Genomic DNA, 26,553 nt, shown 5'->3' on the forward strand with positions numbered 1-26,553 from the left:
TTCCTTATCATCTTCACTTCTTGCCTTGTTGTCATCACAGGAACCGTGCTGACACAGTAAACCTCACTTGAATGTTTCATGGTGAGAGATCACTTTAAATCGATGACCTGAGTCTGGGACTGGGCCTTGTCCTTGGCCTAAAACACATGAAAGTAGATGTTTTTAAGTAGATGTTTTTTTTTTTTAAATATAATTTTCTATGCACAAAGCAGTTCGAGAGGCACGCTGACTTTTAACAGTTATTTTAAATAATCATTTGAACTTCAAACAAAATGAAAAAATATTTTCTTTAAGATAGGTTCAGGGCTGTTCAGCAGGCACTTTAGTAGTGGTGCAAACCATTAGCCAAAGAAACCAGAATTAATGTTCAGTACAAAGAAAAACATGTATGCATGGCACCACAAACCAACAATAAATATATCAACAATTTCTGGCTGTTGGATGGAAACTTTTGGCATATTGTCCAACCCCTACAAGAAATGTTTTTCATCTCAACGTTGTAAGAAGTTTGAAAGGTTTCGGACTTTGGAGCAGTTTAATGGAATAGCTGACTAACAGAACAACTATAATTCTAGCTAGGGATACAATGATGCGACATTTGGATCAAATATTGGTTCAAAACCTGGATGGAATATTGGGGAGCCAATTCATAGTCTGACAGTTAAATTGGATCAATCAATCCAAAAATATTTGTTTCATGTATTTATCCGATTCTCATTTATTATTTCACAAATAAATACCAACAATCCAGTAAATGTAGTCTCTTAGGATTAAGTTAGGTGTTCAAATGGAGCCAGATATACAGTAATTATGGCCAGTCTCACAATGAGGAAAACAGCTTATTAACACTGAAACATTGATGTGTATTAGCAGATAGTCACAAAGTATTAGATCAGAAAAATGTGAATGGATGCTATTCTACTTCTAACTTTGCTAAAATGACTAAATACCTGGTTCTACTCTTGAGAAATATTTACAGTTGTAATTATTTCAGCTCAAAGTTCAAATTTAACACATAACATATTTAAAAAATAAATCCCTAACCCTAACACATTAATGACGGCTTGAATTATATTAATATTAAATGTTGGGTATTTATTCTTAATCTCCAAGTTCTACAAAATGTCGACAATCATGGGCCAAATAAAAGCAAAAAATAAATAAAGGACAGTAAACCTGAAATTAGGATTTCACAGGATATATCAAACTAACTGGCCATCGATTTAATGTTATAATAAGTTAAGAAAAATAACGTCCAACTTACCCTGAGAGATGGTCGAGGAGGCCTAACTGGTCGTACTGGCTCTGGTACTGGGTTTGTCTGCCTTCTCTGCAATGGCTCTAGGTCATCAGCTACATCAGGACATCCAATGTATCCTCCAGCCCCAAACACTGAACCGAGATCACCTTCTAAAAGGTTGTGGTGGATCAGGGCAGCAGACGAATTAAGGTCCTGGCTGGCAGACATGCTACTGATGGCCATGTTTAAAGTACTAGTATGTGTGGTATTCGAGGTGCAGACACTGGGGTTACTGAGCTGCAGTCCCAGCATATTTTCGGATGCCACATCACTATCTGAGCTGTCATTAACAGAACTGACATCCTGTTCTGGTTCCAGAATGCACTGGATGTTGTTTGCTTCAGGCAAAATGTCTGTACTCAACAAGTCCAACCCCTCCTGGTCAGGTAACTCCTGATTTTCCTGAAGTTCCTGCTTATTGTAGCTACCTGAAACTAGCACGCCCTGGTTTTCCTTGCTATTAAAATCCAAAACTTCCTGGTTACCATGGCTATCTAAATCTAACACTTCCTGATTTTTAGGATAGGAGAAGTCCAGGACGTCCTGACTGCCAAAGCTGTGAGGTTCCAGCACTTCTTGGTTATGACAGTCACAAGGTTCAAGTAATTGCTCACTGCTATTATTCCGACAGAGGTCCACAACTTCTTGATTGTTGTGACTACAGAGTTCCAGGACTTGGTTTTTATGGTTAACCACCTCCCTGTTTTCGAGGCTAGATGGTTCCAGCACTTCTTGGTTTCCATTATTACACAAATCTAGAAATTCCTGGTTATTGTGGCTATCATTTTCAAGCACTTCTTGGTTTTCATGGGTATGAGGTTTCAGTATTTCTGGGTTATTATAGCTTGAGAGCTTTCTTTGCTCATTGTTGTCATTGGTACAACGGTCTATTGCATCCTGGTTGTCATGGCCACAGGGATCCAATACTTCCTGGTTCTCTTCTTGAGGGCTCAGCTTAAAGCCATAAGGGTCAAAGTCCCGTGTCATCTGGGAGGAGGTAATGTCAAACCCATAGGCATCAAAGTTCAGCTGATGTTGAGAAGAGCAGGGTTCAGGGTCAAAGGTCAGATCATCATCAGCAGGTTCTGGACTCAACTCATCTTCATCAGGGTCTAAAAGAGTGTGACTAGAATGCTCTGGGCTGAGTTTAAAGCCATACGGGTCAAAGGAAGACTGACTGGTTGGTTCATAGTTCAACTCAAGGCTGTTCTGATGTGAGTCAGGCTGAGTGAAAATGTTCTGGGACTCTAGTGAGTTCTGTGGAACAGCAGGGATTTGGATTTCTTCTTTGATGCTCCTAACCTGTTCTGTTTGCTGACTGTAAGTGACATCACAGGGCAACGTTTCCTCTCTGTTGCCTGTCCAACCTGGCTCCAACAGGACAGGTTCGCCAACAGCTTGAGTCAAACCAAGACACTCACCTAGCAGAAATATACAGTGAGTAGTTAAGAATAGAATTATGACGCAGTTACAAGACCACAATTTTAAGACGTTAAGCTTACAGGCTAAAGAGTCTGAAATAATACGATATTCAAAGGTTTAAAGTTTATAAAGACAATTATACTGCTCAAAATTGCACATCTAAAATCGAACGTAGTCAATGTCCAGAAATGCTGTCAGTCCATTTTCACAGAAAAAAAGATTTGTGATACTAATTTAAATTTTCATCACATGCAACATGTAAAACAATAGGGGGCATATTTTCCCCCTAAAGGCCTCTGAGTGGGCCCTGTGGACACCCAAGTTTGTGAATGCAATAACTCGAGAACGAGGCAATGTAGGATTTTCAAACTGAAACCATCGGTATCTAAAATTCTCTAAAGTTTGTATCCCGGTGACCTCGACCTCAAGGTCAAGGTCAGAGGTCAAGTTTTCTGAAAATCGTCTAAATGTGATAGTTCAAAAAGGACGTTATCTAGAATGTTCTAATTTATAGTATAGGTGCATCTACTAAAAATCTCAGATGAGTTTGAATCCTGGTTACCGTCACCTCAAAGCCACATAGGATTTTCACATTCATCCCACAGGCGTAGGAGGCTGAGGAGCAGCACTGACGGCTGCCGTTTTAGAAAAGAAATTCAGTCTGAAACTTTTTTGTGTAATGGAAATGTGTTCCTAGGTCAGCAATTAAAGTAGACACCACTTAAGCAGGAAACTGACTCCCAGCATCAGTATATGCACATGCACAGTATCTCACCAAAGTGAGACACATTTTTGTAAATATTTTAGCATAATCCTTTCATGGAACAATACTGATGATATGACACTTTGATAAAGTGTAAAGTAGTCAGTGTACAGCTTGGATAACAGTATAAATTTGCTGTCCCCTCAAAATAACTCAACATACAACCATTAATGTCTAAACTATGGAAGCCCGTTTCCGCCACTAAAAAAAAAAAAAAAGGATCCATAACTCAAAATTTCGAGTTATTATCTCGAAATTTTGACATATTAACTCAAAATTTTGAGAAAAGCAACTTGAAATTTCGAGTTAGCGCTGCCAATCAGTAATCTACGTGAATGACGTCATTTCCATGTTACCCGGAAGCTGAAGCCCTCAGCTACAAATGCTACAGCTAAGCTACCGGTATTACATCCAGTCGTGAATGCACAGATTGCTGAGTGTTTTCAGCCTGGCTTCACAAATGATGAAATCCCTGTGTTATTAGCTGAATCACATGGTGTTACTATCAGCAAACATACTTTAATTTGTTGGGATCCGTTTTTGAGTGCGCGGTCCTGCGCCATATGCTTCCGGGTAACAAGAAAGCGACCTCATTCACGTATATTTTTGATTGGCAGAGCTAACTCGAAATTTCGAGAAAAGTAACTCGAAATTTCGAGTTATATTTCTCGAAATTTCGAGAAAATAACTCGAAATTTCGAGGAAATAACTCGAAATTTCGAGAAAATAACTCGAAATTTCGAGTTATGGATACTAGCTTTTTTTTTTTTTAGTGGCGGAAACGGGCTTCCATACTAAACTGCTGGCAACAAACGTGAGTATGCCCCTAAGTGAAAATGTCCAAACTGTGCCCAAAGTGTCAATATTTTGTGTGGCCACCATTATTCTCCAACACTGCCTTAACTCTGTTAACGGGAATCCTCTTCCACTCCTCCATGATGACATCATGGATCTGGTGGTTGTTAGAGACCTTTCACTCCTCCACCTTCCATTTAAGGATGGTTCCCTCAATTAACTGTAGTGCCAGCAGCACTCATCCAGCCCCAAACATCCCACCACCATGCTTGACTGTAGGCAAGACTTGTCTTTGTACTCCACCTGGTTGCCACTACACACCGTTGACACCATCTGAGCCAAATAAGTTTGTCTTGGAATTGCTGTCCGTACAGACACTATTAATGTGTAAATGATTAACTAAAAATCTTGTCAACACAAAGTTCTTTATTTGGAGGACATTTCTACAAGATAAGTTACTGAAAAACTGCTTGTGCTTAAAGTGCTTTGGCACTCTTTGGCAATACCGTAGGTAATGTAAAACTTCATCATCACATCAGCCTCCTCTGATGACCTGTTTGCTGCTGCCTGCCACTGAAAGGCAATGGAGAGAGGGGAGACTTGGGCAGTGCATTTATTGCAGCATATAATGTGTTTTCTGGATACACTGTGCTTTTTCAGCGTTCAGAGGTTGATGGCTCCGTGTCAGAGCTGCCTATGAATTTCAGACAGATCAGGCCTTAACTTAACAAAAAAGTTATCAATCGTTCTTTTCATCTTTTCTCATTACCCACAGCTACATCCACTTCTGTCGGGCCTAGGCTGCTCACTAGGGCTGGGTATCAACACTGATTTCTATTATCCATTCAATTCCAATTCACAAGGTCCCGATTTAGCCTCAGACAGTCAGAAATATTCTAATTCTGATCATTTATCAGTACTGATACATGTGAGACTTCATCAGAGGTGTGAGCCTTTGTGTCAAAGTAACTGAGGATAAAACACAGAAAAACATGAGGGAGATTTTCCTGGCCTGGCTTTTTATAGCAGATAAACTTAAAAATATTCTGCAATATTGCAAAATTTTTAATTAAAAAAAAATAATTCAGTATTGAACAGCAAAAATTAGGCTTTCTAGTTCGCGGCCATTTAAGTCAATAAAAAAAAAAAGACAGCGGCTGACAGTGCTGTAAACCACGGTAGACCGGCGGGTAATAAGCGAATGAAAAATGTAAATGACGATGTTTTTCCAAATGTGAAGCGTAGTTTGGATCTTCTTTTGTTGCTGGTTCAGTGAATTTCGGTTGGAGAGAGATAAAACCTGCAGCTCAGAATCTCACGCAAAAAAGACGTAAACACAGCGCGGACCGGACGCATCAGAATCAGTGAGCTGTCGGCTTTCACCCGTGCCCTCGGGTGAGAAAGCCGAGAAAGAGAAAGCTGATTCTGATGTGGCGGCTCTGTGTTTACTTCTTTGTGCAGAATCCGTTTTCCTGCTCTCATTTGCTGTTTGTTGAAATAGTTTTGTGAGCTTTAACCTGAGATTCTGGCGTTTCTGGCAAAATACATTTATATTTGTTATGTTGTAACAAGGAATTGTCCACCAGGGGGCAACAGTTGTTGAAGAGTGGTGTCAGTGTGTGTGGCGCATGCCCCAGTTCAATATAACAAAGAAGTGACTGTGAGGTCAACATGGTCTCCGTGGTTCCTGAGTTCTAGGATATCACAATATTTAAAAGTTGATTCAGGATTTAATGAATCGATATCGCTTTATTCGAGCTACTGACCTCTCTCTATCTGCCTGCACTTTCAAACGTACAAATGAAGGACAACTACAGGACCACGGCCAATCAGAGGTCCCGCCCCTGACTATCTCTGATTGGTTTAGACCACGATAGGTGCATAATGTGTGTCAGTTGTTGACCACACGGAGATTTTCAGAGTTGCTGAGAATTTTATTTTATTTTATTTACTCGAAAAGTTGGTCACACCAGTGAGACCTAGGATTTTTTTTAGTTGCACCACTGAATAATTTGGTCACATTTGCGACAACACACCTTCTACCCATTTGTACCTGAGACCTTGTAACACTAACGAGTCACATGACACCAGGGAGGGAAATGGCTAATTGGGCACAAATTGGACATTTTCACTTAGGGGTGTACTCACTTTTGTTGTCAGCAGTTTGTGGCTGTGTGTTGAGTTATTTTGAGGGGACAGCAAATTTACACTGTTATGTACACTGACTACTTTACATTGTATCAAAGTGCCATATCTTCAATGTTGTCCCATAAAAAGATATAACAAAGTATTTACAAAAATGTGAGGGGTGTACTCACGTTTGTGAGATACTGTAAATGAAAGTAATAAAAAGTAAAACTGAAAAACTGTCATGTCTGATAACCGGGCGTGTGACTAAAATATAAATTACCTTGCTCTAATCCTGCTGATGACTGAGTAATAGCCTCTCCAGCCAGAGATCCCAGACTATGTTCTTCTATGTCGGAGGGCGGGGAGACAGCACCAAGATCAAGCTCATACCCATTAGGGTCAGATTCTACAGAATACTGTCCCTGGGAACGCCACCCTCGGATAGGCTCTGGCCCCAGCTCCTCTGACGAACTCTGAATGGGTTTAAATCCATGAGAATCATCTTCCATAGCAATGGTGTCCAGGTCCTCTCGACTGTAGCTAATCTCTATGTCACTGTCTTCATCTGGGAATTCTGACTCAAAGCACTGAGTTCCCGTTGAAGCTTTGTTTTCAACACAAGACAGACTGGTGTCTGCTTCGTCACCGGCATTTCCTGTGCTCTCACCAGTGGCAGTATTCGTCAACGGAAACAAAATATCTGCTGCGAAGGGGTCGCTGCCTTTGAAAGGGTCAGAACCAAAGCCATCTGAAAATCAGAATATTTAAAGAGTTTATACTTGTAAGTTTTGCTAAGAACAGTATTGAAGTTGAGTAACAAAACAACAAAATGAACAAGAGCCTCTTTATTTCAAGTGAAGTTCTGTTTAGATTAGTGGTCTATTATAACTCACCAGATGAGTCTGTTTTAAGGAATAGGTCTTCATTGAAGAGGTCATCTATAAATCATGTGTAAAAGAAATGAAATCACTGTACTTTATTAATACCACTGCAACAAAAAGTAAAGGTAACAAAAGCATATATGATTAGTTTGCCAAATAAAAAAATCATCATTTATCCCACGATGTCACAGCCTAGCTCCCTCTGGTCCCTAGAGTTGAAGGAGTTTTGATGCCCAGCTTGGGTTGGTTTATTTTCTGAGCCCCTACTCTAGTCCTCTCCTACTCCAGAGTTTGAACCACATACACAGCCCCAGGATCAGAGCTGCCCGATGTCCTAGTGGGAAAAGTTCTACTTGTGCATGAATTAAGTTGTCCCTTCTGACAGAAAAAAAGCTGTAGTCTCCACCAACCCAGAGGCTGGATTTTAACAGTTCTGATTCCCAGTCCTCTGGCTGCCATAGTTCATGTCCAGTTCCAATTACCACCTTAAGGCCAAATCACTTAACCCTCAAACAATTCAATTACATCACTTTTGAGTGTAGCCGTAGGGCTTGAGTATGTTCATATTCTAACAGGAAGATTAGGTATTGCAATCATCAACCACTTCTTCAAATTGATGCCAAACTACCCAAGCAAACAAAGTCACACTCTTGAGTGATTTGCTTGGAAAGATGCACTGGCACAGCATTCATTCAGATTTAACTGTCTGGGGGCCAGGTTGATGTTCGAGAAATGCAACTTTTCTTAACTTTTCAGTACTGCAATGCAAAGTGAACGGATACCCACTCCAATTCAGCAATGCGTGTCACCTCTTTCAAAGTAAATTAGAGAAAAGAGTGCCAAAGTCTGAAATCCACGACAGCAATAGTAGCTCAGCCTCTGAATTTGTTACATACGGTCACACTGACAGCGGGCGAAGGGGTTGGCTTGGTAGAAGTCCAGCTGGCTGAGGGGGTTGGGGTTCATAGTGAACTCTTCCTGGTCTCTTTCGTTTTCCCCTTCGGCGTTGAGGTCCCCTTCCTCCAGGCCATCCTCTATGTCAGACCTATCCATCTGTGGACGCGTGACAACCAGAGGTCACAACACCATGGCTCTATCCAAAACTAAGGAAGATGCCTTTGACTAGTGACAGCTGGTGCTGCCAAGTTACACCGTTTAGAGGTCTTTAAATTAATTTAAACTGATTTCATATCAATAAAGTCAGCACTAATTACAATGTCAAGTTTTTGGATGGATTTTAGCCTAAAATGTTTTGCACATAATTCGTGCTATGCATGACACGACATGTTCTGTAAGAGCGAAGCTACCTTTGGTGAGCTGGTCCCACTGTCATCTTCTTCTCTGGTACCGACTAGATTATTGCAGAAAGGTGAACCACTGCCCCCCTGGAGGTGTTGGAGGCACAGAGAGAGAGATAGTTACTAAAATGTCACAGAAAAGAAAACGCAAGACACATATATATATATTCTCCATGATAAAAACCTGCGAAAACTGTAGCATAAATATGAAAGACATAGAATAATACACTGAAGAAAAAAGATCACAAACAGCTCCAGATCACACACTAATAGTCCACATGCATGAGCTTGATTCATTTTTGACTCCCCAGAGAAAACATGTGAATTCATATCTATATTTCCCTGCTAAATACAGATACTAGTTTTAAATTTGAATTTAAATTTAAATTCATTTTTGATAGATTTCTAAAATATTTGTGCTTTTTGTTTTGATTGTATAAATATCTTTTTATGGTCTAATAACTTTGTTAAGCAGTGTTTTTAAAATGTCTCATATTCAGTGCCTTGGCTCCTCCAGTCCAAATGTGGAAATGCCCTGGAGAAGATAATTCATGCCAAACAGCCACTGGATCGGATATAGTGTAAGTGCACAAATGGCAGTATGAATGTGTGCGTAAATGAGTGAAATGGGAAATGGACTGGTTCTTATATAGCACTTTTCTTCTCTTCACTCAAAGTGCTTTATAAAACTTGCCTCAATCACACAAGCACTTTTTTCTTTTCTTTTTAACATCCACACACATTTACATTCCGATGGATGTGTTAGTGATCAACTTCGGGTTAGTATCTTGAAAGGGGATATTTGGCATGACTGGAGCAGCCAGGGATTGAACCACCAATGTTCAAATTAATAGATGATCTGTTCTGCCTCCGGAGCTACAGTCACCCCAGAAAGAGCAGAAAAGTGCTGTATAAATTGATCATTATACAGCACTTGTCACAGTGCAATATAACACAGAAGAGTGTTTGTTATTGACTTTTTATTGAAATTCAGCAATCAATATACTGTGCACTTTCATTTTTATCAGTAGTTACAAAGTAAAAGCTTAAATGTCCTGTTTTGGTTTTTTTTACATGTATGACCCACAAAAAAACCAAACAAAAACCCCTAAAACAAAAACAGGAACATTAATGGACATGAAATTGTTATTACACCAAATCTGATTCGAGACTAGTACAATCCAAGGTCAATGTCCGGTCTGTGTAGTATCAGACAGTCCATCCATTTCTTCCAGCATCAAGCAAACAGGTTCCTCTTATAACTGGCGTCTGCTGTCATTCTCTCCATCCTGTAAATGTCTACTGTGATGTCCATCCACATGCTCAGAGTTGGGCTTTCTGTGAGAGCCAGTTTTTGTAATGGCTCTCTTGGCTGCCACCAACAAAATAATAAACAGATATTTGTCTCTCTTTGGCCATCCTTCAGGCATTAGTCCAAAAGATTTAACTTTACTCTCCAAAGGCAGATGACTTCCTAAAGTTGTATTGCATTGTGTATTTCCTGCCACTAGGTTTTAATACCATGACAATCCCAAAAGACATGACTATGATTTGCTTTAGTATTTCCCCAGTGAATTGCCCTCACAGCAAGATATTTGGTAAGGGGTAATAAAATATCTTGCTATACTTCCTGTGAGCCGCTACATTTCCATCGATATGTCCATAATGTTGTCCATTTTTCCTCCCTCCATTTCCCACTTTACGTTAATATATAGAGTTGAATGTATTTCCCTGTTTTTAAGCCCATTGTATACGCCAGAAATAATGCCTCTATATTTGTTTGTTTCTTCCCTCGCAAACATGTCCAGCAGCTGTTTACTTGATTCTTGATACTCTGATTCTTCCTTTTAGAGCTGCTTTTTTCATCCCATGGAATATCGGGCGCACGTCACCATTGTCATTAGTCTCCAAATAAAAGCGGCTCTGCTCTTTAATGTGGGGATCTTTCAGTATGCTCGAATTCAATTTTCTTGAAGAAATGGATATCGCTACCAGATGCTGCATACACATTTAGCAGCGTAATTGAATTCCCCTCAATGTTTTCCCTTATTGAAATAAATCACCCCTCCTTATCTCTTATCGCAAATGTTTTTTCAAAATGCTTGATAAAAGGATGGCAACTCCTCATCTTCATCCAGAATTATGAGATGATGAAAATACATTTGTAAAACCCATTCTTTTTCATTTCTCTTGTTCCTTGTAGTTTAGGTGGGTCTCCTCTGCATATTCCCTTCGCCAACTTAAAACCCAAGCTGCATAATCATGATCTAGGTCAGCGGTCCCCACCCCCCGGGCCTCGGACCGGTACCGGTCCGTGAGTCGTTTGGTACCGGGCCGCGAGAGTTGAGGCTCGGGTGTGAAATGTATGGTTTTCAGGGTTTTTATCGGTTTTCAGCGTTATTTTGTTATCGTTTTTATCGTTTACTCGGTTTTCCTGGGTCTTTTCATGTGTGTTACGAATAAATTTTCTTTTTTTCGGTACCGGTACTAGTTTTATTTTGTTGTATTTATCCGCGACACGTTAAAGGCCGGTCCATGGAAATATTGTCGGGCATAAACCGGTCTGTGGCGCAAAAAACGTTGGAGACCGCTGATCTAGGTTAATCCTGTTTCAAATCTGTCCAAATCCATGTTTCTGCCAGGCTGCTTTCAGTGTTGTTTCGTTCAATCTGAAGTTGGCCATCTTTACAACTATGGACCATGGCGCCACATTTGGTGGTGGCTTTGGCACCAGAGTGCAGTGTGCTCTTTCCACCTGTAGCTCAGTGGAGTCAGGCAAATCCACTACTGATGGAGACTCCTCCTACAATCCTTCTTTAATGCCACATATTCTAATGTTTTCTCTTCTGGATCGTCCCTTTAGGATGATTTTTTTCATCATCTCTGTTACTGCTTCCTCATTAAGTTGTATTCGGGTTTCATGATTCTTTCTTCAGCCTCTTCCATTTTCTTGTTTGTTTTACTTATAGCCTCTCTGATTCCACTCAGCTACGCACAGTTGTCTTTTCTGAATTTATTTAGTTCTCTGATTGTTCTCCACTAGCCTCTGCTTGCTTGCCATTATCTTCCATGATGCTGTTAGCAGGTGAGATCTGGTCGTCTGTGTCTCCCTCGTGTAGCTTGTGTTGCACAGATTTCTTTCTATTTTTTCCTCTTTTTTTCCTCTTTTTTGGCATTTTGAAGGCCTCACTCTTATTTCTTATTTTCACAAAAGAAACTTTGGTAAATCAAGTTGCCGTGTGCTATTTTTTTTTTGGAGCCATGGGCACATATTTGACATTAGAAAAATCACACGGCACACCACCAAACAAAAATGTCACAAAAAGCATGTTGATAATTTTTGCCCGCGCACCAGGTATAGCAGAATTGGTTTCTCCAGGGCCCAGGCCAGACTGACTACTTTTTCTTTTCTATTGCTATTACGCCCTGTGTCGTCTCACAGCATGACTATTATGTAATTTCTTCTTCGCCTTCTTCTGTTTTACTGGCAGTTGGCAACCCATTTTATTAGAGGAGGTAGTTTTACTGCCCTCTAGTGGAGGAGAGTGTAATTGTGCCGCGGCACAGTGGTTGGGAAACACTGGTCCCACAGTTTTTATTATTATTATTATTATTATTATTTCATTTTGCTGTAACAAAGACAAAAGACGACATTCTGTACAGTCTTTTGACAGATTTTTATCTTGACAAATGCAATATTTATGAATATGTGTAAAACTTTCATGTTTCAGATCATGAAACAAATTAAAATCTTAGACATGGATAAGTAAATAGAAAATGCAGCTTTTATATGATGCTATTATTTTTCAAACCACATGCCTCAAACCACAACCGCTCTGAAGCTGCTGTTAATCAACTATGTGCAATATCTCAGTCTCTACAATATTTTGGTCTCAGTGGAATTAACATCCCATATAACATGTATATAGTTCACTCACATATATGTACACATATATATTGCATTTTTTTCCCTTGCTGTATATTGTTTTCTCTTCTTTACTTTTGCAACTTTGTGGTCCAGCTACCCAGTTTCGCTGTGCAAGAAACTGCACAATGACAATAAAAAGCTCTAAGGCTCTTTCTCTCTCTCTAAGTCTCAAAGCTGAGAAAAGTTTATGTGGGACCTGCCTCTCCCAGTGTTTTTCACACCCGTAGATGCTTGAAATCACTGAGTGTCACTGACTCTCTTTGGTCTCTGGTTATTACACCACTGCAAATGGCTCCCTGCAAAGATTTAGGGAGCGGCAGGTAAAATATGTCGTATTTAAACTTTCAGGATCTGCTGTTCTTTTTGCTGGTGAAGTGTGTCATGTTATCATGCCTAAGAATCTCTCTAAGTTCCACAGAATAAAAGACTGTAGATCCTTGAGGGTATGGAAAGAGATAAAAAAAATAATTATTTATTTGAAGTGTATCAAACAACTGTCCAGGACTGGACTAATAAGCCCTAGAGCAGATGAGCTGAAACAGCTGACAGATGGTGTCCAGAGAGAAACATAGGTCACAGTTGTATAATGTGTATTAGAGGCAGCCATGTAAATCTGTAAAAACAGTAGCTTCTGTGACCAGAGGTGTATTTCCCATACAAGAATATTCAATTCATTATAGTTTTGTTGGACTAACGACATCGATTTGTCAAAGAAGACTAAATATTTATTTTCCAAATACATGAAAAAAGCTATCCATGCCATGGGATTTCTTTCCGCAGTGTCCAGTTTGTCTGCTAGTAGTTCCTTTAAGGAACACTGGAGAAATCTGCTTTCAGAACATAGTGAATAAATGTGGAGATGATAGTTTCTAAACCTTCTGTTCTTAACAGCGACTAAGGCCTGTTCTCACACTTCTAGGAATCGTCAGTATTGTTTTAGATCACACTTGAAAATTGTCATTCATATTCAGTAAGGGGTACTCGCCATCATCATTGCCATTTACCATTATGAGGTCAGCATAGGCAGGCAGTGATTGGCTCCTTCCCCATGGCCTCAGAGACGGCAGATTATCTTCAGTGGTGTCTGCAAGAGATGTTGATTCATCCAGATGGCTTTCTGGAGTGACTGCACCTCCTGACAGAGAGTACAGGGTGTGCTCCTCCTGCAAGAAACACACACAGGAGTGGGGTGAACATGAAAAGCTGGTATTGTTAAACTTAAGAAACCAGATACATGTTTTCCTCTTTTTACAACACATATTTTATTTGAGATAATTAAATGCAAAATGTTTTTGTGTTTCTCTGAAATCAGAAAAACAAACTATATTCCTACCAAAAAACGGGAATAGTTATTTACTTCATTCACTTTCTTAGTGCAGTCATGGACAGATGGTCCATTTTTCAAAGCTTTAGGGGATAAGTGATATTAATAAAATAGAAATCATTGATATGAACACTTTATGGACAGATGCACTCAAACATCCTTGTAGTGATCGTTGTACCTGCAGGATCTCTTCATAAGACTGTCTGATCGAGTCTTGTAGAGGACTGTTCCGCTCTCCAGCCTCTTCCACTTTCCTCTTGGCCTGTTTCACCTCTTCTCTTAGCTTCCTCAGCCTCCATCTGGCTCTGGAAAGCTCCCTCTCATACTCCTCCACTTGGCTCTCCTTCTGTGCCTCCTCTGCCTGCAGAGATAGGATCTGGAAAGACAGGACTCAGTCAGTCCAGTGGGCTACAACAACAAATGTATTAGCTCATCTTGAATTTAAGAGCAGTGAAATGTCTTTCTGATGAGACTGATAAGAGCAACACAAGGTTAGAAGATGTTGAATTCTCCCAATTCTTTGAATCTTTGGGCTGAAGGAAGGACAATACTCGGTGTATAAATGCTCAATCAACAATCATTTATTTCCATACAATTCAACAATAAGAGCATTACAACGTCCGGACGGGAGAGATGCTACCAGAGGGTCAGGCACATGTCTCAAAATGGTGACGGGTTGCTCAGCTTTTTATAGTCTCTAGTGGCCCCCAGCTAGTCGTAAAAGCCAAAACATCACATTTTTTCTCTGTTACAGCGCCTAAGTTATGACCTCGGCAGTTGTTTCTCTGCTTTCTGTAAGGTGGGGGTGTGGAATGTGGTCTGTCTATCTCCCCTGTCTTTAGACACAGAGTCTCCTGCTTACAACCTTCTCTTCATGATTCAACACTTAAGCATGTCAAGAAAACAGTGTAACACATTCCCAGCAGATCAAGGATACAGAGTGATGCACATTTATCTAATGAACTAATATGTGAATATGTTCTGTTAACTCAAAAGTATAATGAGAACTAAACTACATACAGCTCACACACTCTATATTAAAGGGTATAATGTGATCTACAGCAGTATTCTAATTCAACTACTTTGATTACATATATAAGGTAACATATAATAACAGAATAATCTAATAAAGAGTAACACATGAATTATACATCTGTGTCAGATTGCATCGCAACTTACACATAACTGTAGCCCAATTTTAACTACGCTGCAACCTTCAATGTAACCTGACTTGCACCTCCCAAGGAATGTAACTCCATGTCATGTTACTGTCTACCATGATGACTTGAATGGTGCGGAAGGTTGCCGTGTAGGGATAAAAGGAATTTCTGTTCACTATATAAACTATGATGTAGATTTCCTGCAGAAGTTCAAATCATGCTTAAGTGGCACGAAAAAGAAACACCTGGAGGAACGTTTAGCAGTAACTAATTATTTAAATAAGCATTAATTAAGAAGCAGCAAGTGTAACGGTATGACTGCACAGCTTTGGAACGGGAGTCGCAAGTTCGATTTCCGCCTGGAGTGACTGTATCCAATAAGAGTCCTAGGCTAGACCCCCATGCTAACCAAGCCTACCGCAGACATGAGCGAAGGAGATAAATATGAAGCCATACTTGCTCGGACATCGCCCGGATTAACAAGGTCCGCATCAGGTGTTAAGAAACCAGGGCACCCAGATGAGAAGTGGGCTACAGGAACAGGAAGGCATCGGTGGGCAAGAGACAAAAATAGTGCACTGTTGGAATGCTCTACACAAGTAACCCCAGTGGAAGGGGTTACACGAATATGATTAAGATTCTTATGGAATCTTCAGTACCCAGCATCCACATTGATGGCAAAACAACTAGTAGCTCAGTGTTCCAACATTCGGAAGAAGGGCTAGAAATGGCTAGAAATTGAAGAGGTACAACACACATGCTATAGAAAAGGGGAGCCAGGACGACAGGTCAGGGGGGAGATACCATTACCCCCACCTGAGATTGGGTACCAAGCCCATGTGCGATAGAAGAAGGATTGTTGAGTGAAAGACAGATTCATGGCGAAGCTTGAAACCTGGATCCTCCATAGCTGGTTACCGAAACTAACAAGCTGATCTACACCACGGCAGCAATGAACAGTGAGAATCTTGGCTACAAGTTGAACAGCCACAAGGAGCAGTACCCTCCATGGAGAAGGAGACTACAGGCCAAGGTCAAGGTAGGCGTCTAGTCTAGTTAGACAGTTCTGTGAGTCCGAGCAATAGGCAGGCAGGGTGAACAACACCCTGTTGACCATCCGAGAAACCTTTTTGCAACGAGTTGCTCCTGCAACCCTGTCCCTGGCTAGTGCACCCACATTCTTAGCTTCCGCTTCTCTGCGCTCCCCTCTCCTGAACCATTTACAGGGGAGGTGGGCCAGTGCAGAGGCTTCTTCTTCATTCTGCTCTGCTATTCCAGCACTCTTCCAGGGCCTTTCCCAATGTTAATTCAAGGGAATAAATAATTGTTGGTTCCTTTCAGGACCCTGACTTGTAATGGGTCAGATCTTACCTCCTGGTGACATTCTTTAGAAATACTTACTTATGCACAGTTCCTGTAAGATTTTAAGGTTTTATTCCACCATCCTTTGTGCACAGATGAAGCAGCCCATCAGTTGCTCGGCCTTTGACAGTACCCGGTCTGTAGCCGAGTTCTCCATTAATTTTCATGTTAAGGGCACAGAGACAGGGGGGTAAGAAAACGCTTTGTGCTCCCCTTTAAAAGGATGAGCTCGCTGCACGGGATGAACCCAGGTGTTTTGAAAGCCTAGCAGATTTTGCAATCAGGATTGACAATCGGTTGCATGAAAGAGAGAGAAGAGGGTTAGAGGTTACAAGACCGGGTGGGCACTTCTCCATTCGTTTTGCTCCTCGGACCTTTCTGACTAGCTCCATGAGTGTCTGACAGCACAGATAAAACAGCTGCTAGTCGATGAGAGACACCCAGAATGGCTAACTGAAGGCTGAAGAGACCTGATCTTCAAGGACCCCAGTCTTCCTTGTTGGCATTTGCTTTGCCTCCCCCTGAGCCAATGCAACTGGGATGCACAAGGTTGACATCAGAGAAATGCTGGAGGAGGTTCGACGAGCAGTTGTGTATGTATTGTGGTTTGTTGGGCCATTTTCTGGCCTCTTGACGTGTCTGACCAAAAGACAGTGCCTACCAGTAACTGTGGGCCATGACAGGGATACTAAGTGGGCAGTGCCTCTCCAGATGCCGAGGGTCCCCGTATGCAACTCCCTACCACCCTGTGTGGCAAGACCAGGACCTATTCATTACAAGTGCTTTTGAAGGCAGGTGCCAAGCAGAGTCTGATTGACAGAGATTTGGTGCAACAACTTGTGAGGTTCTGGTAGCTGTAAATGCTCTCAATGGTCAGTCACTTCCCTCCGTCACTCACCAAACCAAACCAGCTGAACTTATTCGTTAACAAGTATCTACTACCTTGGTCCATTTCTCATTACTCCTGACAGTCCAGGTTCCTCAACACCTGACCTGGTGAAGTCCAAGCTGTTATGGCTTCAGTTAACAGCCATAACAGTTATGGCTTCAGTTAAATATATCGCAAATATTCTGAGATAGGCTTGGTTAGCATGGGTGCCTAGCCTGCTGACCCTTACTGGATACACACCTTCACGTTGAACCCCCAACATAAAGTTCCAAAGGGGACAACTGTGCTATCGTAAGAATAGCAACACCAAGGCTGGAAGACAGAGCAATACTGGAAGAGCATATGGGAGAAGGACACAACCCAAAACAGCAATGCTCATTGGCTAGTAGATCTAAGAACAGACCACAGCAAAGGTCGCCAGTATGAAGAATTGGACAGAACCAGGCCCTGACATGGTTCACGCCTACTGGCTGAAGAAGCTGACTGCACTCCACGAGCGTCTGGCAGCGGAGATGAACCAGCTGCTAGTCAATGAGAGACACCCAGAATGGCTAACTGAAGGCCGGACAGTTCTGATCCTCAAGAGCCCCCAGATGGTATCGGTGACGTCCAATTACCGGCCAATAACCTCCTCAGTACCACATGTAAGCTCCTGTCAGGCATCATAGTGGCTAAGATGAACAGTCACATGGGTCAATACATGAGTGGGGCACAGAAAGGAATTGGCAAGAATACCAGTGGCGCAAAACACCAGCTAGGTTGGTGGACTAGGCTGACCAACCTGTGCACTGCCGAATTGATTACAAGAAGGCCCATGACTTGATGCCCCACACCTGGATCCTGTAATACTTAGAACTGTACAAGATCAACATGACCCTAAGGGCCTTCATCAGGAACTTAATGGGGATGTGGCAGACAATGCTAGAGTTCAACTTCAAGCCCACAGCACAAGCCATCATCAAGTGGATCTACCAAGGAGATGCTCTGTCCTCACTACTGTTCTGAACCCATCAGTGAGATCATTGATAAGACTGGCTATGGATACTGACTATGGAATGGAGCAATTGTCAGCCACCTCCTCTACATGGATAACAGCAAGCTAATGCCAAGAGTGACCGAGACATCGATTCACTGATCCAAACCACCAGGATATACAACAATCACATCGGAATGTTGTTCGGGCTGGAAAAGTGTAGTCGGATGATAACAAAGAGAGGGAAGGTAGTCAGAACTGAGGGGATTGAACTACCAGAAAGCAACAATGCAGACATAGAGGACAGTTACAAGTACCTGAAGAGGCCGTTAGGTAAGAACGGAGGTTAGAAGCCTATCATCAAGATCAGGAAGCTCCTGACCATGCGTGGAGAGTTTCACCCCAAGTCCAGCACCCTTAGGCTGTATGGTAAGTGGAAGGAAGGAGGTCAGAGACTGGTGAGTGTCAGCACCACAGTCCAGGATTAGACAACGAACTATATTAGGAAGATGGCTCAAACTGACTGCCTGGTCAGTGACAACTTGAGCCAACAGAAACCCAAGAAAGAGGAGGAACCATCATGGAAGGACAGGCCCCTGCATGGTATGTACCACCGGCAGAGAGTGGAAGTGGCTGATATCCAAAAGTCCTACCAGTGGCTGGACAAAGCTGGACTGAAAGACAGCACAGAGGCACTAATCATGGCAGCACAGGAACAAGCTCTCAGCACAAGATCCATAGAGGCTAGGGTCTATCACACTAGGTAAGACTCCAGGTGCAGGCTGTGTAGGATGCCCCTGAGACAATCCAGCACAGCAGGGTCCAGATGCTAGCAGGCAGGGCATAAAGGGAACGCCATAACCAAGCGGCTGGCATAGCATAGCATAGCATAGCATAGCATAGCATAGCATAGCATCTTTATTTATAAAGCACTTTAACATAAAACCACAGTTCACAAAGTGCTGTAAATGCAAATAGCATAAGCGTCAAACTCAAGGCCCACTGGCCACATCTGGCCCGGCGGACATTTATCATTTTATATAGACTTATTATTATTGTTATGCATGGCCTGCCGATATGAGGCACTAATAACACACAAACTACAGATCCCTTGCTGAATGCTAGGCTAGCTGGGAACATTCCCGAAGCTAGCGAATTGCGAAGCTAGCCCCTTACAATGGCGAAGAGAAAAGTTGATTCTGAAAACAGAGCCTTTAAGCACCGGTGGGAGACTGAATATATGTTTACAAACATTGCCGGTAAACCTGTGTGTCTTATTAGTGGAGCTAATGTGGCTGTAATTAAGGAATCTAATTTAAGACGGCACTACGAGACAAAACATCAGGATAAGCTGAAAAACCTAAATGCAGAAACTACAGAAAGTAGAAGAGCTAAAGAAGAATCTGACATTTCAGCAGATGTTTTTCACCAGAGCAAAATCACAAAGTGAAGCTGTTGTGAAAGCAAGTTTTATTGTAGCAGAGGAGATAGCCAAATCAGCCCGGCCATTTACCGAGGGAGAGTTTCTGAAGAGCTGCGTGATGGTGTGCGACGTCTTGTGTCCAGACAAAACGCAGATTTTGGCAAATGTGAGCCTGAGCAGAAACGTATGTCAAAGTGTAACCGACATGAAACTGCCCTGGGACAAACTTGTTGGATTTGTAACAGATGGCGCGCTGGTGTTGTGTGGTGAAAAAAGTGGACTAGTCAGCAGGATGTGAGTAAAGATGCAGGAGAACTGTACCGGTGAGTTAACAGCATATCACGGCATCATACACCAGGAAACGCTGTGTGGTAAAGTCCCAAAAATGGAGCATGTAATGATCACCGTAACGCAAACCGCAAATTTTATCCGAACTAAAAGTTTAAATCACTGTCAAATTCAGTCTTTTATGTGGGAAATAAATTCAGAGTTTACCGACATTCCTTATCATACAGAGGTCCGCTGGCTGAGTTGGGGAAAAATTCTCAATAGAGTTTTTGAGCTCAGCAAGGACATGGACATGGCATGTATGATGCGGTGAAGGCATTTCAAGTGAAGCTGTCACAAATGCACCAGTGCAACCTGCCTCACTTTCCCTGTTGCCAAGTAATGTTGAACCAAGTCAGCGCAACAATGTTCCCAAATGCGCACTTTGCTGATAAACTGAGCGCACTGAGTTTGCGGCGCTTTGGTGACTTTGAAGCACAAAATGAGAATTTCGAGCTGCTTCACAGCCCATTTACAGTCTACGTAGAAACTGCACCTGTGCAGATTCAGATGGAGCTGCATTCTAATGGGACACTATAAATATCTTTTAAGAAGACTCTTAAACTCAGAAAGAGAAGAGGCCTGTCTAACGTGCAAGGGCAGATCATTCCACAACTTTGGAGCAGCTACAGCAAAAGCGCGATCACCTTTAAATTTATACTTAGTTTTCAGTACCTTAAGGAGCTGCTGATTGGCGGACCTAAGGGAACGGGCAGGTGTATATAGTTGTAGTAGCTCCAAGAGGTGGGGTGGGGTGGGGTGGGGGGGGGTGGGGGGGGCAGGCCATTAAGAGATTTAAAAACAAATGAGAGAATTTTAAAAACAATCCTAAAATGTACAGGTAGCCAGTGGAGTGAAACTAAAATGGGGGGTAATGTGCTCAGACTTGCTTGTTCCAGTTAAAAGACGTGCTGCAGCATTTTGCACAACCTGCAGACGCCTAATGGATGCATCACTAACCCCACAATAAAGTGTGTTACGATAATCCAACCTACATGTAACAAAGGCATGGATTACTGTCTCAAAAAGCTGTTTTGATAAGATGGGCTTTATTTTGGCTAATTGCCTCAAATGAAAAAAGCTAGATCTTACAACAGCTCTGACCTGGCTTTCAGGTTTAAGATCTGCCTCCATTTTAACTCCCAGATTAGTGATGACTGCTTTAGCATACTGTGCCAGCAAACCAAGATTTATAGCAGTGGTCTCAGAAGCACCACCAAAAACCATCGCTTCTGTTTTCTGCTCATTAAAATGTAAAAAGTTCAAAGTCATCCAGGCCCTTATTTCATCAAGGCATCTGAGTAGAGGGTCTACTGAGAAGCCATTTATCTTTTTAAGTGGGAAATAAATCTGGGAGTCATCAGCATAACCATGTTTCCTGAAAATAGAGCCAAGGGGTCGGAGATATAGGAAGAAAAACAAGCGTGCCTAAAACTGAACCCTGTGGGACCCCACATTGAAGAGAAGCAGCAGAGGATACAAACTCACCAAGCTACTCACTCATACAGAAACATCTGTGCTGAATATGGCCTTGAAGTCCCAAGGTCAAAATGGGAGACGCCCCCAAGGGTGGTGGAGAATGACCGAGCTAAGATCCTGTGGGACTTCCAGATACAGACGGACAAAGCGGTGGTGGCTAACCAACCGGACACCGTAGTGATAGATGTAGCGGTTCCAAATGACAGCAACATCAGGAAGAAGGAACACGAGGAGCTAGAGAAGTACCAAGGGCTCAAAGAAGAGCTCGAGAAGATGTGGAGGGTGAAGGTAACAGTGGTCCCAGTGGTAATGGGAGCACTAGGTGGAGCAAGTCCCAAGCTAGGCGAGTGGCTCCAGCAGATCCCCAGAACAACATTCGAGATCTCTGTCCAGAAGAGCGCAGTCCTTGGAACAGCTAAGACACTGTGCAGGACCCTCAAGCTCCCAGGCCTCTGGTAGAGGACCAAGCTTGAAGGATAGACAACCCACAAGGGCGAGAAGGGAATTTTTTATATGTATATATAAAAATATATAAAAAGAGGTGGAAATCAACAGACACCCCATGTTACGATATTATAACAATAGTACTGCAATAACATATATTGCATATATTGCTGTAGATTATGTCTCAGACAGGCAGAGTTTCAGACCCAAAGTGCATACATGCAGGCAGGACTGAACTTAGTTTTATTGTTGGATCTACTGAGAAATAAAAAACCAGGGAGGCTAACTGACAAAAACAAAACAGACATAGCAGTACAGCGATTTACCACACAGACAGGGCACACATCAAGAGAGAGATCACAATGATTGACAGAGTAAAACACAAATAATATATACAAAAGGGGAAATCACAGCAAAGAGGAGAGACCTGGGGAACACAGCAGGTCATAATCTAACAGACGAGAAGGGGGAAGCAAAACTGAACACACTGAACATGGGACAAGAGACTGTCAAAATAAAACAAGAAACACACCAAGATGCAGACTAAGACATGGGGCTTGACACAGGGGCCATGATGAAGGAACACACACAGGAACAAGAGAGACTCGGCAAACATGAATACAAAATAACTCAAAATATTAGAGGAGCAGAACTCAACCCTAAAACATACTAATAAAGCAAAGCGTCATAAACCTAAAGGAAAACTCAAAAAGCTGTGTCACAAACCCCGAACCATGACACATTCTGGAATTTTGAAAAACTTTGGCTTATTCAAAGTCATCTTCTCTGGCCATGGTTCTGAACACTTACACTGTGCGCTCAACAGTTTCACCCACCTCTCAAAACTCCACAGTTAACATCAACGTCCCTCAAACTGACCGTAGTTTTCAAGGAGATGAGATACCCACTCATGCAGCTGCGCATCACGTGAATGCTGAAAAAATACAGAGCACAGGCTGCCAGAGCAGCAGTACTGTGCATCATTACCTGCTGACTTTCTTCATAGCAGAGCTGTCTGGTTCCCTTTATTTGCTGTATCAGTTTCTCTTTGTGTTTCTCTAATTTAACTAGTGTCTCCTCCAGCTCTTTGCGGTCTGACCTCTGCTCCTGAAGTTCCAAGTTTTCCACTGCCACTGCGCTCTCCAGCTCCTACATCACACACAAAGACACAGTTAAAATCTGCAGAACGATATAAATGCTGGGATGATGAAACATTCACACACACAAAGTGCAGGTGAAAAAACAAAATTACGAAAATACACCAGCCCAAGTTACTGTACAGAGCTTTTCCCTTTGCTTGGTTGGTTTTTGTTCTGGCACCAGAAATGGCACTTCCCCTTTTTTAAAGTTCATAGAGAAGTCACCAAAATCTGAACATTTCAAGGACCAGGACATTTGGCAATCCAGACTTGCGCTGAACACGTGTGTGTTTACAGCTTCATGTTTGTGAGACTAGTCCTACAGCATCATGACATCACATGAGAGCATCATGGGAAATGCAGTGATGGAAGGGTCCCAAACTGGAAACCTTACAGCCACACACATGCATAAAAATGATATAGGTACTGTCCAAATGATCTCACAAATAACAGAAAACGTGATTTCGACAAAAAACACAGACACACACAGACACACAGATTCAAACACACACACCAGTGCTAGGTGCTGTGGTCTTCTTACTCTGATCTCGGCCGTCTTGGCAAGGATTCTCTCATCAGTCTCCATGATGTCGGCGTCCCTGGGAGATGACCAGCAAAGTAGACAGGAATGTTTAAGGAGGGATGAGAGAGAGCATTCGTTCTTCCAGTCTGCTTTTCCTTCATCATGCCCTCCTTCCCACGATCCCTCTATTTTTTCCTGCTGCACTGCTGGCTCCTCCATTGCTGCCCCTCTCTAGCTGTCGCTACACTGCAGAGGAGGCGGAGCTCCCTCTGTTAACGTGTCAGCGTCTGCACGCACGTGTGTGTGTGTGCTGGAAAATGCACACAGGCAGACTGCACCAGCGTGGAAGATGAGTCAGACCAGAGAAGGGTAGAGCCGACTTATGCATCAATGGAAGAACGCCCGCTCCTGTACAAGTCTCCATCCTTCATGTTTTCCTCCTCCTCAGTTTCCTGCCATACCACTGTTTCCTTCATATCCTTCTCTATACTCTCCATCACCACTGGCCTCTGCAGTATGATCAGTTCATACACAACACACAGTGTGTGTGTGTGTGTGTGTGTGTGTGTGTGTGTGTGTGTGTGTGTGTGTGTGTGTGTGTGTGTGTGAGAGAGTGAGAGTGAGAGAGAGAGAGAGAGAGAGAGAGAGAGAGCCATCCAGCAGCAGTCTGCACAGCCAATCAATATCAATCAATATTCATTCTGCCCTACTTCATTAGCCAGCCGCACTGGTGTTTTCATCAAATAGTTTTCAAGAGCACAAATACAACCATGCAAGCAAAAGCAATGATCTTGGGTGAAGGGGTACTCTGAGAATAGGTGCATTGCCATTTTGTAGGTACTACTCAGATCATCAGCTACCTCTCATGTAATTCTGTGTAGTTACTCCTGAACAGCTAAAGTTTCAATAGGATGATGGCTTTATCTCCCACATAGTTTGTGCACTTAATCAAAATAGAGCTAGAACGAAGCACTGCAATGTGCTACCAAAGTCAAAATGCAAAATTGTTCAGGTATGTACAGTTTGGATGCTGCTCCTCTACAAGCAGTTACAGGTAGAGTAAAACAGTTCATCAGCCAATAAAATGTCCCCCTATTTGGAGTAAATAACTTTACTTTGTGTGGTTAGCATGTTCTGGGATTAGGTTAACCTGGAACTCCTTTTCTCTCAGGTCAAGCTAAGATTTAGTAACTGATTTGTGCTTTTTTGATTACTTTGAATCACCCGTGTTGCCGTCTGACCAGAATGAAAATAGCAGCCATTTCTGCAGAAAACAGCACATGCAGAGAAATAATGAGGTGACAACAGAAAGGAGATAGGACCAGATCAGAGACACAGATGGAGGAGGGGAGATAAAGCCACAGGACAGTACTCTCACTGTTACCATCAGAGGCTTGCAGATGGTTCAGGCAGAAACCGAGAAGTGCACGGGAAAAATCAGAGGTGCTTTTATTAACAACAGATAGTGTTGTTGTAATAGTTCAGCATCTTTAAAAAGAAGAAAAATGTAGCAATGGGTTTTGGTCATTCCTTATAAAACCTGTTACAAATTACAGTTAAAGAATCTTAACCATGCTTAATTGGACTCATTTCTCAAAGATCGTGCAACTAAAAGGCATCTGTAATTTGATACTGTAAAGTCCCATTTTTGGGGATCAAAACAGTTCTCAGTGTGGCTTTTCATTGAACAGCCACTACCATTGCTCTAAACTTTGTCCAGCACTTGAAGTGCTTCCTGATTTGATTCCTTTTCTTATATATTGCAATATCTGGGGCTTGTTTGTGTTCCTTATTTTCCCCCTCAGTCTCTGACTGACCTACCTCCTGCCAGGTTTTAAACTGAGAGGAAAGATATATGCTCATAAACAGACTTTTGGGAGACTTGATGCTAAATTCAAATTAATATTAAAAAAGAGAAAAAAAACCCTTAGTTTAACTGAGGCTCCTGTTTGTTCAATTTCCCAAAAGAGTGAATTCCTTTCAGACTGGTGAACTACACATCCGAAGTGGCCGGCTGTTCATGAAGTTGCAAATTGCAGCATGCTACAGTCTGTCCAAGGTATCTTCCGTGCTCTGCTCAACATCTGCATTTTTAATGTGCTGTAAAATGGACTAATCTTGTTTAAAGTGATCGAGAAATGTAACTTTGTTTCCCTAAAGCTTATATATATCTCAAACCGGGAACTGTTTTGTACTTTTTGTTCTTTGTATGATCAACTTTTTTTTGTCAGTTTGGTTTCATGGAGCCTATTAAACAAATTGTGGAAAATCAAAAAACAAAAAAACAAAAAACAACAGTGTGGTGGGGCGTGGTCTGCGGGGCCGTGCGGACGCACCTGCACGGCATCCGCAATCACGCCCGCCGTGTTAAAACACGGGGACTTAGGGGTTGGTGGTGGTGTGGTGTGACGTGAATCAAATAAAGTTGGCTCTGAACGTCGCTCCGTGGTCCCGCCGTGCCTTATTCATGCCACATTGGTGCCGAAACCCAGGAGGCGGCATGGCGGGTACCTACCAGAGCCAGGAAAGGAAAGAGCTGGCCGAGAGGGTGGCCGAAATAGCGGCCGCCCAGCGGAAGCAGGCGGCGGAGGTGCGTCGCCAACAGGAAGAGCTGCGGAAGGAGAGCGAACGCCACCTGGGGAAGATGGCAGAGCTGGCAGCGCTGCTCTGGGCCTGGGCGCCACCCCCACAAGCGTGTCCCGAGGACAGTGAAGCGGTGGAGGAGCCGTGTGGGTCACCTCGGCAGCCGGAGGTGGTGGACGAGCCACGCGGGGGTCCGAGCCTGCCGGAGGAGGAGGAGCAGCCGGGTGAAGGGCTGCTCCTGCCGGGAGCGGTGGAGGAGCCGCTCCAACCGGAGGCCGAGGACGAGGCGGGCGAGGGTCTACACCTGCCGGAGGCAGAGGAGTCGCTCCACCCAGAGGTGGGCGAGGGGCTGTGCCTGCTGGGGGCGGAGGCGCAGAGCGGGGAGCCGCTCCAAACGGGAGTGGCGGAGG

At 42.7% G+C, this 26,553-nt stretch overlaps 1 protein-coding gene across 1 annotated transcript; it reads right to left on the reverse strand.

The window, feature by feature from the left end:
* On the reverse strand, nucleotides 1-23,944 carry LOC308383665 (uncharacterized protein). Its single transcript, XM_080861717.1, has 10 exons — nucleotides 23,579-23,944; nucleotides 22,886-23,047; nucleotides 14,020-14,217; nucleotides 13,522-13,680; nucleotides 8,599-8,676; nucleotides 8,188-8,344; nucleotides 7,304-7,348; nucleotides 6,691-7,158; nucleotides 1,265-2,721; nucleotides 1-137 (listed from the first exon to the last, which is right to left on the reverse strand). The coding sequence occupies exons 1-10, from the start codon at nucleotides 23,777-23,779 to the stop codon at nucleotides 90-92; spliced, it is 2,973 nt and encodes a 990-aa protein (XP_080717843.1). The 5' UTR covers nucleotides 23,780-23,944; the 3' UTR covers nucleotides 1-89.
* Between the last annotated feature and the right edge of the window lie 2,609 nt (nucleotides 23,945-26,553).

The sequence above is a fragment of the Rhamphochromis sp. 'chilingali' genome, assembly GCF_963969265.1.
Source record: "Rhamphochromis sp. 'chilingali' genome assembly, chromosome: 16".
In the NCBI taxonomy this organism is placed as follows: domain Eukaryota; kingdom Metazoa; phylum Chordata; class Actinopteri; order Cichliformes; family Cichlidae; genus Rhamphochromis; species Rhamphochromis sp. 'chilingali'.

Excerpts from the sequence above, each read along its gene's own strand:
- LOC308383665 (XM_080861717.1), bottom strand. The coding sequence starts at position 23,779 with ATGGAGGAGCCAGCAGTGCAGCAGGAAAAAATAGAGGGATCGTGGGAA. Across the intron at positions 8,677-13,521 it reads CCTATGCTGACCTCATAATG|GGGGGCAGTGGTTCACCTTT; the intron begins GTAAATGGCAAT and ends CAACACCTCCAG. Across the intron at positions 2,722-6,690 it reads ATCAGCAGGATTAGAGCAAG|GTGAGTGTCTTGGTTTGACT; the intron begins GTAATTTATATT and ends TATTTCTGCTAG.